The sequence below is a fragment of the Ochlerotatus camptorhynchus genome, unplaced genomic scaffold, assembly GCF_037179485.1.
Source record: "Ochlerotatus camptorhynchus isolate MF236.1 unplaced genomic scaffold, CSIRO-AGI_Acam_v1.1 ptg000151l, whole genome shotgun sequence".
NCBI lineage: Eukaryota > Metazoa > Arthropoda > Insecta > Diptera > Culicidae > Ochlerotatus > Ochlerotatus camptorhynchus.
The window spans coordinates 50,026-66,723 of NW_027040641.1; the positions used below are offsets into that span (position 1 = coordinate 50,026).

The 16,698-nt window shown below is 40.3% G+C and overlaps 1 protein-coding gene across 1 annotated transcript; it reads right to left on the reverse strand.

Moving 5' to 3' along the window:
• Nucleotides 1-7,993: 7,993 nt before the first annotated feature.
• LOC135701224 (uncharacterized protein K02A2.6-like) lies at nucleotides 7,994-9,723 on the reverse strand. The gene is made up of 3 exons (XM_065221999.1): nucleotides 9,401-9,723; nucleotides 8,588-9,320; nucleotides 7,994-8,446 (listed from the first exon to the last, which is right to left on the reverse strand). The coding sequence occupies exons 1-3, from the start codon at nucleotides 9,721-9,723 to the stop codon at nucleotides 7,994-7,996; spliced, it is 1,509 nt and encodes a 502-aa protein (XP_065078071.1).
• Between the last annotated feature and the right edge of the window lie 6,975 nt (nucleotides 9,724-16,698).

Here is a 16,698-nt window from a genome sequence, read left to right on the forward strand (position 1 = left end):
CCACCACATTTCGAACTTATCAGTGATGCCAGTTCTTTTTCACGTCTAGTTAGTAGATGTCAACTCTTGAAAATGATAAGTGGTCAAGGCATCCCACTGGAGACACATACCGCATCTGACGAATACAGAAAAAAAATTGTGGAATATTGCATTAAAACTGCTACGCATTAGTCTTTCCGTTCCTAATATTACGTTGTACGATGTACACAGAATTCGAGAACAAATCATGTTGATGATTGTAATATTCTATCAACTTTAACCAGTTATTGATGTTGTTGTATATCATTGATTGATACATATATTTTTTTTCTTCTGTGTACACATTGAAGTGATGAGCGGTGGAAGAAAGGGCACTAATTACCTCTTTTCAAAAACTTGTTTCCAGCAAAAGAAAAAGTCTTAGCTTCTGAGAATTTTTCCTACCGATCCGTATTTCTGCAGATTTCAATCGGTTCTATAGATCTTCGGAAAATTTAATAGAACCGACATCACTGACTTCCATCTGTTTTGTTTTTATTCAACACAACTGACGCGTTGACAGAACGAGGGAAAATCAACTAGTGAAAAAATTTCATGCACGAGGGATGCTCCGGTTGCAAAACATTGCTTGGGAATGTGGATGATAGATGGTGCTTGTGCGCATGCAAAATACGCTTAACGATATTTTTTGAAGAATTTTCTTCTAAGAACTATGTCTGTTCGTCTGTGCTTATATTATACAACTGCATTATGTACAGTAGGGTGCCAATAAACATATGAAGAAAATATTACCATCAAATTTCAAAAAGATGGTTACCCTCTACAATTTGTTTATTGCTTCAAATAACAATGCAAAATTTGAGCTCAATCGGACTTGATTTAGTGATGGCGCAAAGCGGTCAAAGCTTGACCATATTCACTCTCGAAGATTTCACAAGCGAAGGAGGCCATGGAATTGTGGAAATCGAAAAAAAAATGTCGATGCCAAATGGCTTGAAAATCTGGTGTTATCTCAGAAAAAAATGTGTTTGTCAAAAACCGACTTTCTGGGGCTGGGATTTTTTTTATGAGTTGTATACGAGATTTTCCATATTGATGAATTGGCTTCTTAAACTGTTCACAATCGGCTCCAAACTACTTGTATATCGATTTAAACCACAATTTGGCATCTAATACGTGATGCTTCAATTGGGTGGCCTAAAAAATCAAAATACATGAAAAGTCATAACTTTTGACCAAATTCATCTAAAAGTAATTTTGAAAACAGCATCAGTGTGTATTCTGGAGTTGTTAAAAATCATCTTGTCAAACTTCTTTCAAGATATTTCATTTACATTAGCTATCATTATTCGAGGCTACAGACTACAGGGTGGTTATTTTCATTCACCAGTACCATCAAGGACCAGTACTAAAAGACAAAATAAATGCAGAAAATAACATAAATCGTAGAGTAATACCAACAATTGTACAGTCAGATCTGAGGGTCAACAGTCCCAGAGTGCAACAGAAAACACATACTGGCAACTTTTTACCAGACCATAGCACAGTATATTAGGTACATCTTCTTTGTTTTCCTTTATAGGCAGGATTAAAAAACACAGTGTTTTTTCTCTCACGTATTGATTCCTATCTAGGTTTTAATATAAATATGTTGTGATTTCAATAGTTGCGCTGTGCGATTCAGCGTTCTTCCAGACGATTCTCTCCCGATGGCTTGGAAGCAGTTACTCAGAAAGTGTTCACAACATTTCGCACAGCTGTAATCTCGATCATTCCCGAAAAGATCCCCTTCTTCCGGATGGTTCTAAAAGTGCACCATCAAACGATGCAAGAATGTACGCTTGAATGAATTTTTTCCAAGTGATGAACCTTTCATCGAATAAAATCGCAGCTATGGATCGGAAACCAACTAGTGTCCGCTAACTGACAGTTTCAGTGATTTGCTGTCGGTACTGACGCAAGTTATTCCGATCTTGATCTATCCGCAAGGTCTGGAGAAGGCTGGTCTGTTTTCAGACTGTTTTGACAATGTTTTATGAATTTAAGGACCACGATCACTTCACTCTTCTCCACCAGATGCTCAGTCGTTGATGGTACCTGTTCCGCCGCACGTGCTGGTTCTTCTAAAGAACTAAATTTTACTGAAATCGACTTCCCTTCGGTCGATAGCATCGCTTGAATTTTTCCTCCAACTTCGTTTATCCTTCGAGATATCCTTGTCATAAATTTGGTTTTTATTCACTATGAGGATCCATCCTTAAAGTTCAATTTGTAAACAGAGGAGATTTTATGATACACTTTTAAAAGCCTAAAAGGCAACAATATATGCATTTTACTCTCATTTATAACCGAATGGTTTTATGATTGCTTTTATAATGATAGAACAGGTTTACAGAGTATTTTGTCAAGACATTAAAAAAAAATTGCTAATGAAGTTTATGATTGATTTTTGAACAGTTTTATCATAGAGGTAACTCTAAGACAAGAAGGTCCTGAAAAAACGAACTCAAATTTTTGGCTCAGCTCTGGTACTATCTTCGGTCTCAAGCTAATCGATGCACCCCTCGAAACATTGGAAAATCCACGAACCCCTCATTTCATCTGTCAAACTTTCATAGCGAATCAAAACAAATATAGTGTAGTACTGGAATTTATACTAGAATGGGATACGTTAATCGATTTGCTTGGGACCAACAGGCTAGTCAAGTAGTGAGCCAATTTAAAATCGTTAGTTTCGAATTGATTGTTGGTTTTATGGTGGGATTGAGAACTACTTTAATTTTAATTTTCAAACAAGACAGTTTTTGACTTCTCCCCAGATTGTAAAAGGTTTTTACAGCGGAAAGGTGAACTACTAAGCAGGAACGTTTTACACTCTGAAATGCTGTATTTAAACTAAATGGATTATTCATTTCCATTATAAAACCATCATAAATCAGAGTGGATGCCAAATGATTGCAGAATTGTTACTTGGGGAACCAGCCTCAGGCTGAAAGCCTCCTAAATAAAGATAAATCAATCAATGAGTATACAGAAGATATTGGTGCGATATTTAAATAACAGGAAAGCTTTATTAAAATGTAAGCTTCGAACGTCTAAGAAAAACGTCGATAAAAGAAGAATATTCCATGAATCGTTACGAAGCTTATTTGGCATCGGAAAGCATTATATGGAAGAAAATCAAAGCAATATTTACTTAAAAAAGAAACTGAGACTAACCCTACAAGCATTGAAACTATTTCGTGTAGTGGCTTTTAGGAAGAAGGATTGAGCCATAGACCGGATCACATTTACAGTGCAACTGACATAACTGATTCATCGTCACAGAATTATTGCCAGAGTCACCCCTAAATCAAGTCCAATTGAGCTCAAATTTTGCATAGGTTTGTTTTTCGAGGGAATAAACATTTTGTAGGAGGTATCTTTTTGAAATGTGAGATGACCATTTTCATTGTCACCTCAATTTTCATGGGTGGGGAAAAATTATCCACCTATTTTTTCACCGTGTACAAACGCATTTGGCAGATGTTAAATTCAGCACAAATGTGCCAATTTTGGGCCTTGGTTCATTGTGAGCAAACGTGTAATGTTTCTTTCTTTCTTTATTAAAGAGACTTTCAGCCATCGGCTGGTTCAATTCATGCAAAGTTCCGTTCGAATTCGTTGGCGTATAGTGCCCCAATAAAGCGAAGACCATTACGTAATGCAGTAATCAAACTTTATAAGCAAGAAAACCGTCCAGTATGTATCGCTAGGATATTGAAAATGACGAAATGTTCGAGATATTAATGATATCCTTTGTTAAATTGTGCCCCTTCGGAATTAAAAGGAAATTAAGCAACACACTCAAAGCTCTCCATAAAGGGATTCCGTGAAGAGGTTCGACAAAATTAACAGATTGATCATGGCTTGCAAGCTTTCAGAACCTTATAGGTACATATCACTAAAGAAATCCATCGTAGGTTTAAGGAAAGACATAGCGTTTCTTAAGAAATGCCGAAAATTAAATCTAACACCTGTAAGCCAACGGCTGAAAGTCTCCTTAATAAAGAAATAAAAAAAAAAAAAAAAAAATCTTACACCTATCATAAGATTAGGGTTAAGACATCCACTCCCTTAAAAGAAGTTCGTAAGATGGAGTCAGAATTTATAAAAGCGAGCATCCAGAGTCTCTACTCAAAGTTGGACACAAAGTCGTTGGAATGTTATTCCCTGGATTTAAAATTGGACAAAGAATTCACAATTGAATTTCCACTGATTTTGACTAAAGTTAAAGTATTGGAGGACTGCGAGGAAAAAAAGGAAAAGAAAGTTACATAACAACAAACTGAGGTCACTACAAAACTATTTGAATTACACAACGCAGCAGAGAGACCGGAAATTACACAGTTCAGCTAACACAGCTGTGGTTCAATCCGTCGAAGGTTTTGTGGTAAATCGCTCGACGCAGCAGTTCTCAAAAGAACAATTGACACTTCTCAACAAGGGATTAGGATATGCGATCCCCTCAAAACCTGACTTGGAAGAGGCCATTGTTGACATGGAGACTGCAATCACTCACACACTTCCTTTTCGATTACACGAGACTTCCAGGAATATTATTTCAGAGACAATACAAAACGGAAAGGAACATTCACTTAATAAAACCGAAAAAGAGGAAATTCGAATTCTTAAAGAACTAAAAACAAAGCTGGTATTCTATAAAAAAAAAGCGGACAAAGGTAATGCAGTAGTGATTCTGGACAAAGAGGACTATGACAATCGGATGAAGGAAAAAATACTAATGGCCCATACAGACAGTTGAGGATTGACCCCCTCCCATCTATGGCTAAACATGTGGATAAAACGTTGAAAGAGTGCAAGGCGTTTATTGGCAACACTACGAATCAATTGAAAGTTTCAAACCCTATTCTACCTAGGATCAAAAGTTTAGCAAAGATTCACAATCCAGGAAACGAAATGAGGGAGATAATCTCGGCTGAAGGATCCCCCACTCATAAGCTTGCCAAATGGCTAGTAAAAGAATTTCAAAATATGCCTAAGCCGGTTACCACTCGATCAGTTAACAGCACACAGGAATTCGCAAATCAATTTTCAGGAATCAGGAGAGATTCGGGAAGATGAAGTCATGGTTTCATTTGATGTCACAGCACTTTTTCCGAGTGTACCAGTAAAGGAATCCATCAGCCTTTTAGAGGACTGGCTTCTGAAGCAACGTGAGGATTCTACTTGGAAAAAACAAAGTTCTGTCATATCTCAAGCTTACTCGTCTTTGTATGGAGGAAAATTATTTCATTTTCAGATGAAATTTTTATAAACAAACTAAAAGGATTACTTTTTCTATTTTTATGTGAATTGTTCATGGCTAACCTAGAAAATACTCTGAAGGATAGGAATTTGTTGCCCAAGTGTTGGTATAGGTACGTGGATGACATTTTTTAGCATTGTCAAAATGAAAGATTTATCAAAAAATTTGGAGACCATACGCAACGTTCACAAGGACATCAAATTTACTCACGAAGAAGAGAGAGACGGCAAACTCCCCTTCTTAGATCTTCTCATCATCAGGGAAACGTCTTCGTTCAATTTAGAAATTTATAGGAAACCAACAAATACAAAGAGAGTAATAGCAACCGGTGGAAACTAACGATTTTAAATTGGCTCACTACTTGATTCACTATTGCATTGGTCCCAAGCAAATCATACATAACATTAACATACTCCATTCTAGTCGAAATTCTAGTACTACACTATGTTTGTTTTGATTCGCTATGAAAGTTTGACAGATAGAATAAGGGGTTCGTGGATTTTCCAATGTTTCGAGGGGTGCATTGATTAGCTTGGGACCGAAGATAGTACCAGAGCTGAGCCAAAAAGTTGAGCATGTTTCATCGGGACCAGCTGGTCTTAGAGTTACCTCTATGGTAATACCAACAATCAATACGAAACTAACGATTTTAAATTGGCTCACCACTTTAGTAGCCTATTGGTCCCAAGCAAACGATTAACGTACCCTATTCTAGTTGAAATTCTATTACTACACTATGTTTGTTTTGATTCGCTATGAAAGTTTGACAGATAATATCAGGGGTGTGTGGATTCATGCAGAACATGCAGGGGTGAGTGAAATAGCTTGGGACTGCTTGGGACCGTTGTTCTGGTACTGAGTGAGCCAAAAATAATAATGATTTTCTTCGGGACCCAGTGGTCTTAGAGTTACCTCTATGGTAATACCAAGCACTTCTAACCATTCCCATCAACACAAAATGGCCGCTTTTCTCCACATGGTTCACAGGATGCATGCAACTCTTCCTCTTAGCGATACAGGCAAATCAAAGGAATAGCTCACATTTTTCAAATCGCTAGACTTAATGGGTATCAAGAAAAAAAAAATAATTCAAGCAGTAATCGATAAAAGAACAAGGGAATACGGCGCATTTCGACAACTCTTACACCAGTAACTGAGGGTTTAAAACGGATAGCGGTAAATTTCGACAAACACATTACCAAACCATTGATTTCGAAGCCTATAAGATTTGACCTAGATTTAGTATTCAGCATCAGGACAAATCAGCTGAAGTCACTGTTAGGATCAGGCATGGAAAATCATTTGCATTCATTTCGTGCATTCATTTACATTCATTTGCCCCTAACTTTTTTCATCAACAGAATTTCGCAAAATGATGTATGGAGTTTTTGTAGGTTTTGTTATTAGCTATAATTTTTTCCCAAAACTCAAATCCGTATCTGTTATATCCATAACCAAGGCCAACAGGTAAAACAAGCTGTTGTAAAGAGCTACTATTTATTACGTCTATCTTGGGTGGTGGTCGGATAAAGAATCAATCTCTAACTTATGACAGTCAGGCAAAGCCTACTACATCTCCCCCTTTTAGAAAATGTCATAGGAAGAGAGCCATCTTGGAATTCTTGATTCTCGTACAGAACGTCGAATAAAGTCTCCAACTGCTTCAGATGGCACGGGCTTTTGTACGGACTGAAGTTCTCCATCTTGAGCAGCAGGTTCATGATCGATTGTCGAAAAAGGTTTTTCGCCAGACGTACTTGCCACTTGACCATCAGCTTCGAGTGATACGGAACCAACAGGAATAGGTCGTGATTGAATGGCACTTCTGGATCCAACGGTACAGCTTCATCTTGAATTTCATCAAGCAGGATTTCCCATGGTAGTTGCTGCGTCGCTTGCTCTGGATCATCAGAAGTGTGACGAGGGCGCATTTGGTTTACATGCGACCTCACCAGCTTCGGTCTCCCGTTCATGTCCAGTGCAACGATATAGTTGACGGAACCTTTCCGTTCGATGACTCGACAAGGAATCCAGGACTTGGCGTTTCTGCGATGCTGTTCAACGTAGACCAGCTCATCTTCTTCAAACTCGCGCTTGACTGCTCCATGCCGCCAATTGAACTGTTCGTTTTGTTTGTGGTTCTTGACAGCTTCAGTTACAGGAACAGGTTTCTTCAGTAGGTCCAAAGTGGGTCGCACTGGTCTTCCGAGGAATGCTTCTGCTGGAGACGTCGACTGCGGTGTGTTTCGGTTTGGGATTGAACGATACACCGAAAGGAATGTCTGCAGGTGCTCCAGTGTGGGTGATCCTTCCCCCTTGGCTAGCTTCTTGAGGCCACGCTTGAGTGAATCAACGAATCGCTCCGCTTGGCCGTTGGACTGCGGATGGTAGGGAGCAGTGCGGAGATGGGTGATACCATTTGCACGGCAATACTGTTGAAACTGCTCGCTGGTGAATTGCGTTCCGTTGTCTGAGACCAATGTGTCTGGGTTGCCGTAACGAGAAAACGTTTCACGCAGCATATTCAGGGTTGCAGTTGTGGTAATGTATTGAGTGCGAAAATTTTCGGGCCACTTAGAGAAAGCATCGACACTTTGATGGGACGACGATTCGCAGTTGTCGACAACTTGAAGTCCATCTCGTCTGGCGAAGAACTTCTTGACATCAGGATCAGCAACTTGCTTCGCATTTGCTGGCCAACCTTCGTTAAGAAAATTCCATACCATATCCAATACCATAGTAGTTGACAGCACCGAGGTAGAAACGGAGTTGCTGGACATCCTTCGGAGACTGCATCTTGGAAATAGCTTCTGTTTTTGAAGGGTCAGGCCGAATACCGTCCTTATCCACGATGTGTCTGAGAAACTTGATCTGGGAGAGTGCGAAACGACATTTTTCGAGGCGTAGGTGAAAGCCATACTCACGGATCTGCTCGAGAACAGCGTAGAGACTGCGATCGTGTTCCTGCTTGGTGCGACCAGCGATGAGGATGTCGTCCAAATACGGCTTGACTCCAGGGATGCCGGGCACCATGCTGTCGATGATGCACTGGAAAGCGCCGGGTGCCGACTTGACTCCGGGGGGTAGTCGGTTATACTGGAACAGTCCACGATGCGTGTTGACCGTGAGTAGCTTTCGCGATTCCTCCTCGACCTCGACCTGTAGATAAGCGTCAGACAAATCGAGATGAGTGAAGTAACGTGCTCCAGCTAGTTCCACAAAGAGGTCGTCAGGATGAGGCAGTGGATGATGGTCACATTCTAGCGCGTTGTTCAGCCCCGTCTAATAATCGCCACATACACGGACTGATACATTGTCCGACTTGCGTACGACGACTATTGGTGCTGCCCAGTCCAAGAATTGAACTGGAGAAATTATACCGTTTTGCTGGAGCCTCTCAAGTTCTGCGTCCAGTGCAGCGTACGCTACTGGTCGTTTCGGGCAATATGCAGGACGTGCGTCAAGCTTGAGGTACAACTTCACTTGCGCTTTTGTGCATCTACCCAGCGTGCTTCGAAAAACTTCCGGAAACTGTTGCTTGAGTTGATTGGTGAACTGATCAGAACGTTGGTGTACGACGTTGACCAAGCTGCTTATCGGCACAGACCACAAATCGAACAGATCCATAGTCTCGATTCCTAGAACGTTGAGTTCAGCGCTGCTTGAGATGAAAATGCGACCATTCTTGGTAACATTCTTGATGGTGGTCTCGGTCTGGAACTCAGTGAGAAGGTTGAGATTGCCACCAGAAGCTGTAACTGCAGATTCTTCCGTCGGTTGAGTGGGTGGCTGTCCGATGCTGATCCATGTTTCTTCTGAGATTATGGTGATGTCGGACGCGGAGTCGTGTTGAAGTTTGACTGCTACACCATTGAGCTCGACCGGGATGAACTTCCGCTTGCTTCCGATGTTGCGAACCGTGTAGAAGCTTTTTGTCTTCACGTTCTCTTTGGATTTGGCCTGTTTGAACGGTTTCGACGGCGCATTCTTGTTGCTGTTGCAATAACCTTCCTTGTGTCCTTGTTGCTTGCATCTGGAACAGGTGTGCGAAGCGAACGGACACTCACGAACATAGTGCTGGTCGCCACACTTCCAACATGGCGTTTTCGGCACTTTTTGGTTCTTTTTGAGGCAGGATTATTCTGGTTGCGAGAAACAATGTTGACGTGGCGTGCTTCTTTGTTCTCCACCATCAATGTGTCCTGCTTGAGATTGGCCACGCGATGGCATTCTTCCACGAGGTTCTCCAGGGTTACCTTGCTGGTGGCTTCTCCCAATTCGTTGACTGCGGTTTCGTCGGCTTCCAATTTCGAGATCAACCTAGCTCGTATGTCCGCATCCCGTGGCGATTGGAGTCCACAGACGAAATGGAGAGCTTTGAATTGGTCCGGTGTGAGCTTGGACAGCTGAAACGCTTCACAGTGTTTGTTCACCATGGCAGCATACGATGTGAAGTCATCCGCGTCACTTTTTGCATTCTGGAGGCACTGGTAACGGGAATGAAAAACCGACTTCTGTCGACCGAACAGTTTCTTCAGTTTCGTGACGGTTTCGTCCAGGGTGAAGTCCCGGGGATACTTGGGAAGAATGGTGTTGACGTACTTCTCGTGCAGAGGCGTGCTTAACTTGCGAAGAAGCAATCTCACACGAGCGGCGTCATCCAGGGATTGGCCGTCCTTTGTAAAGACATCCTCATACCTCGCATACCAGCCATCGAAGAGAACTCCTCCGTCCGGATCGTACTGGAAATCCTGGATCCCGCTTGCCAAGGACTCAATAATCTTCTCACTGCCAGCAGTCGGATTTCCCCGATTTTCCAGGTTTTCAATCTGCTGCTGCTGCCTCGTGATGAGATTCGTTAGCTGCAGGATGGCGTTCCGAAGATACTCGTCAGACATTTTCTTGCTTCGAGGTTCGAGGTGCTTCCAAAATTTTCCTCGTCGCCAATTGTTATATCCGTAACCAAGGCCAACAAGTAAAACAAGCTGTTGTTAAGAGCTAGACGAAATACGCGTATCTGTCAAAAGATTAGAAGTTATAACGGAATTAAAAGGAAATAAACCAACCCACTCAAAGCTCTTCATAAAGGGAGTTTGTTAAGAGGTTCGACAAATTTAAAAGATGAATCGTTTGAAACCCAGTCTGAACAAGGTCTTTGATACTATATCTGTAGAGGAACGAACGTCCATCGTTGATCAACCTACCAAAACTGGATGAAGCAAAAAGAGGACATTTCGAGACATCCATGTAAATTTACAAAGCACATTAGTGTATCCACTTTTCCCAAAATATGTTGGGATTTCATATATTAGTAATTAAACAGTAACAGTTCAGCTTCGAACCTGTTCGGATACGGTTGTGTATAAGTTTATTTCTGTTTTGTGCGTGCGTTCGCTGATTTTGCCAGATTAGCGCTGGCACTCTGCCTCCCGGACGGTTATACGTGTGTGATTGGTGGTTTTCTCGCTTTCCGAGAAGTTTTGGAATCGAAAAAGAAAACGTGATGCATCATGTTTGCAGGCATCAGAAGAAGTGTCGCTATCTGCGTTGTTTGTTTTTTTCTTCGCTTGTGCTCCCGGTACTGAAATTTGTGGCGTCGCGTGTGATAGTTTTTGATTTCAGTTTGTTTACGCGTTGTATGATTTTGTGAGCGGTCGCTTCGTGTTCGCGTCATGGAGCAATCGATTACATTCGACCAGAGGATTGATCCCCGTAGGGCGGGTCTATGATCGGAGCTACTAAACCAAGCGTGACATAGCTGCTTGCAAGGGATTCAGTTGGACTGATTTGGTGAGATTGTTCCATTTTTCTACTTTTGTCTATTTAAACTTAATTTCTATGAATGCGTATCGTTTGGAATCATTTGATTTGAGACTCTTAACTTTTATTTGTTTACATTGTGTTTCAATTGGTATTCTTAAGAACTTCATAAAATAAGGTTTCAATATTTAAATTGAGCAGATCGACTAGCCTGGTGGCTGCCGCTTTTGCTTACTGAGTAGAAGACCGTCGGGGATCCACATTGTAAAGATTCCCTATTTTCAGCTTTTTTACAGGCTGGAGTTGTTGTTTGAACCATTTAGTTTATCAATTTAATTTATCTGTATAACAATTATTCACAAGCATTCTTCCAGGTCAATTCAAGAATAGTTTGATGATGATAAATCTTCCTAATATTCACATTACAGTTATGACCCGATCCTGTCAATCTCTCCGCGCATCAGACTGTTATTTTTCAATAATTCCACATAATTGTAATTTCATACCTTCCTCCTTCAAGATGAATGTTTAAGATACACATACTTTGCTAGCTGACAAAATGGGGTCATTGCTGTATAATTATTCTCTTTTTGCAGCCTTCATTCAGACTGGATCTATTGATTTAAATTATTTGAGTTTTCTTCCAGCTCTTTGATGCCGGAACATCACTAGATTTATACTGTAATGATTCACTCTCGATCAATTTTGCTCATGCTCATGCTCTAAGTTCATTTTCAGCATTTCGATGATGGAACGTCTTCAGATTTATATTATAATGGGGCTTATTACGGATGTCACATCACCGTGAAAAGTTGTCACTTGTCGTCACGGTGAAGTGATTCCCATTTGATTTGTACGGTAATCACGGCTCTTATTCTGAGTATCACTTTCTTATCACCGTGTAGTGACACCCGTAATAAGGCCCAATGATACACCATTTGGTTTTGGCTTCGGGCAAATCCAAGTATAATGCATGATAACACTGATTCATTTAAAACCATGGTCGCATCACTTATCAAGGTGAATCCTGATCCAACGAACCCAACTTACTAACAAAATCTCCTTTTCTGTGTCTTTTGTTGGAAATTTCAGGGTTACATCTTCCTTATTGGGAGCTGAGGAGACATAGAGCTGCATCATATTGTATGTAAAATAATTATTATTTTCATTGCGGAATACCAGTTTTTTTATCCATATAAATGTATTTTCATTAAATATTACGTATTTTAATGTTCTGATATATTTCATTTCTCCATTACATATGTTTACTATATATATAAATAAATACTGGGTTGGGAGGGAGCATCAGGGTATCATTTGACCTGAAACTGGACGATTGGAGTGGTATGACAACCGGAGTCTAGGAGGGAATAAACACTATCATTTTCTTTATCCTACCGATTCGATTGTGATGGTGTGAATTCTACTCCAACAGTTTCAGTGAGATTGACGCGCCCTTCTTAACAAACCATCCTGTAGGAAGCTTAATAAGTATTGCGAATTGCGTTATTCGATTTGTTGGATCGTATCGTTGGAAGGAGATTCTTAAATTCCCGTGGATTTCGCGTAAGTGTCTCTGCTTACGGGTCCACCCCACCGTTTTTGGCCCTTCATACAGCGATATTGTGAATTCAGATCGGTAGCTCAAATTGATCTTGCTATTAAGTGGAGCTGCATACAAGACAAGATCTTCGAAGGGATGGTGGCTACCTTACATACATACATACATACATTTCATATATTAGTAATTAAACTAATAAAATTACGAACAGAAACATTGATGGTGGATAATTTTCTGTATGATTTAAACCATTTACCATTGTACCATTTAAAAACCATTTAATTGTCAGTGAACTTAAAATTTACTTGTGATTTTACATGTCAATGAAAAATTCCGTGCAATAATTGCAATAGTCTATTTTTTACAGTAAATATTAAAAAAAACATGTTATCCCAGTTATGTGTTAACCAATCTTAACGAATTTTTTAGGACTTATGAAATAATCAAAATATCATCATTCTTCAAAACCATATGTAATTTTAATATAAAACTCCTGAGATGTTGGCGAATGTGTAATAATGGATGACCCTCACTGAACAATATTGTTGTCTACTGATGAATATAATAACTAAATTACATAGTTGAAGATGCTAATTTCAAATAACAGACTGTAGTGGTAATTTTTATACGATAGATGGAGTAGATGAAAGCATAGAGTTGATAGTTCCGTTAGAGTACGGCAGTGTGAAGATTGTATATAGATATTAGAATAGCGAACTAGGACAACTTTTAAGGAAGGTACAAATCGGTTTTTCATCTCTCTTTACCAAACTCCCCCTTTGGAGAGGGATGGTGAGGGGTGTCCCCCCCCTCCCCCCCGCCACCACTGGCAAAAAGAGATGAAAACCGACCCGTTCAAGTACCAACTGTGTGTTTGAAACAGTTCTACCGATTTTTACCGCACTTCCATTGGGTTCTTTAAAGGTATTGAGGTAAATGCATATTCGTAATCTGCATTAAAAATGGAACCCAAACCCAAAATTTCATCAATTTTGGTACACTGGAACTATTTTAAATAAGAACGATTACATTTGCAAAAATCACCTTATTAGCACCCCTCAGCGTCACTTTGAATGGGAGCGAGCTGTCAGTTTGTCAGTTTAGTGTCGAACAGTGAAATTATTATTTTGCTTTAAATCTTGATTTAAAAATCGAGATGAAAGTGTGTGGGTTCGAAAAAAATATTGCTGTGCTCAGAAAACGAAGCTCTTTCAGATGATATATAAAAACCGATATATTTTTCAAAATTAAACAACCCAATTGTTATTTGAAGGAAGGCATCCAGTCTTAGGTTTGGAAATTGCAACTAAATTACACAAGAATTGCTTAACACAAGAATTGCTTAGCAAAAGTTTAAATTTAAAAAATTACAGTAATTAAATCTTTTCAAATATTTCTATAACAATAAAAAATACCGAGGGGGGCGACACATCTAAATTTCAAGTTTAGATGCTCAACAAATCTCACACTAGCGAATCAATCTTCGAAAAATCTTCTTTCATTTGTCGCATCTACTTGCATCGCTCATCATCTTTTTGCAGGAAATCTTCAGAATCGTCATCAATCTTCTTTCTATCTACTCAGCGTGCGCGCAGCTAGCCACAGCAAAACACAATCTTTTTTGCATCGTAGATAGAGTCGTCCCCCTCGAAAAATACTGACAATTGTTTGGCATTCAGGCATTTATGGTTGTTCAATATTACCTAATCTTAATGATTTTAGCTGGTTATTTTGACACGCACTGTATTAACATAGATGTAACTTTAAGTGAACGAGCGAATTTCAGTTTATATTTATATTTTAATTCGTTTATTTTAAAACCTGCACATATTTGGACTCAAGTCAGGATGCCCCTAATCACTTCTGTACGCATTATTGAAAGCATCAAAACAGTTTACAACGAAAATCAAAATAGGATCTGAAGATAACAAAACCATTCTCGGAAAAATGAACGGATTTCCACTAGTAAATTTTAGACAAAAACTCTGCATCTAAATATATGTCAACAAATCCATACGAAGCTGAACGAACTTATTCCAGTATCGAAACCAAAAACACTCCCATTGTCGAACACGATCATCACCCATCATCATCGATCATCGTGCACTAGCGTCATAACCGCCTCATCAAACTCGACATCGTCATTATTTGCAACCAGCAGCAGCAGCAGCAGCAGCAGTGTTAGGTATGTGTGGCGTCACCGTTGAAAGAGGAGAAAGACTCGTGACCGTGAACTAACGAGCAAATTGCAGTGTGCAAAAAAGAGACGATTGTTCTGTTTTGTATGTGCGGCGTGTGGTACAACGTGGATGCATGGACGATCACATGCATGTTATGTTGTGTAGTACCTACGTCATATAAAACTACAAGCAGCTTGGAATGAGCCGAAATTGTCATTCATTTTCGGCTATCACACCAAACGACTAACTTTTGACTCGGTTCTGTGTCAGACCCTGGGAGTCGTTTGTTCCGATGTCATCCCCAGACGATGCAACACGACTAAGAATGCACATCACATAGCCTGCAACCACGCACACGTACCTACAGACGCAGCAGAGTCGTTTGCATTAAACGGTCATCAAACCGTCTGGTCTCGTTCGCTGCTGATGATGATCATCATAATCATCATCGCTGACGATGACTCTGTGCCAAAGCAGCAGCAGGACTACCGCTGGTGGTGCTGCCTACCGACTTTCAAGCACGAGGATGCTCCAAACGGACGAACGGGTGGTGGGCTGCACAGAGCGTGTGTGTGCAAAAGGGACGTGTGGTAGCAAAGGACCATGCGTTTAAGCGAGTTGCGCGCCTTTCGATGATGATGGTCCATCGAGAGGCGGAAGTGGGGAGGTGTGCGCACGAGGAGAACCTTTAACAACGAAGGGCTTCGAGTAGCAGCAGCGGAGCTTGGCTTGGCTTGGCTTGGTTCGTTGGTTGACAGGGAGTGAGCTGGACATGGGAAGACATGGGGAAAGTACTGTAGGTATATACTGCGGAACGGGTGTAGAACAAAGACATGCGACGACCATGGTAAGCGGTGCATTGCCAATCGGAACGCGGTGGAGGAAGCGAGATGGAGAGAGCTAGTTGCAAGCCCAGAACTTTCAACCCAAACCTCGTCGCTCGTTCGGTCGTTCCCCGGGAGCGAGGGAAAGAACTCATACAAACGTTGGACCATGCAGGGCCATCGCAGGGAAGAAAAATCCATTGCATAAGAGATTTTTCAATTTTTACGATCAGTCGATAGTGGGATCTTCTAGGATGAGGTTTGAAAAATTGTGCCTCCTCCGGAATGGAACGCAGTGCGACGTGATCTCCACCCAGGAAAGCACCTGCTACTGCTGGCGGTGCTGGTGTCGTGATGGTGATGGAGTTGATACTCCTCAGGCTGAGGAAATGTGAAGCGCTGGAAGAGCAGGATTGATGGACGGAAGCGAGTCTCCCGATAAGAAAAGCCTTCGGACGGTGTCTTTGATGGTGCAGTCTGGTGCAGTGACAGTTGGTGATAAGACATACTAGTGACAATGATTTGTAGATCGGTGTGGTGGATTGAAATGTGAGTTGAAGGTGCAAGTGCCGGAGATTGTGATTGGAGTGACCGTTTGAGTACGAGTTGTTCAACGGATACAAATTTTGCAGCAAAGGTAAAGAGCATTTCATCCATAAATATTTACAATTAAAACCAAATCATCAGTTATTCTGAAATATGGGAGTTATTCAAGTTAATATCTACTAAGATTTTTTTTTAAATCTTTATTAACAGGATTAGGCTAGGCTTCTAAGCTTCAATAACAACGTTAAACCTATAATTTATAACAATTTTCAATGAACATGTAGAAAAAGAACTTAACTATTGCATAAACATACAAGTTGTCCACAATACAACAATAAATTGGAATTAATAAAATTGCATTCCAGTATTTTACTATTTTAACCATTTGAAAATACAAGCAGACCAAAAAGTCACCATCAATGTTTTTATTTTGTCAAAGATTCCAAAAATAAAACATAATCAGGAATACATATAAGAGTTTTACGAGTGAAGGTATTCCTATTACTGACAGTAAAACTATTTGTGGTGCATTCAATGAAC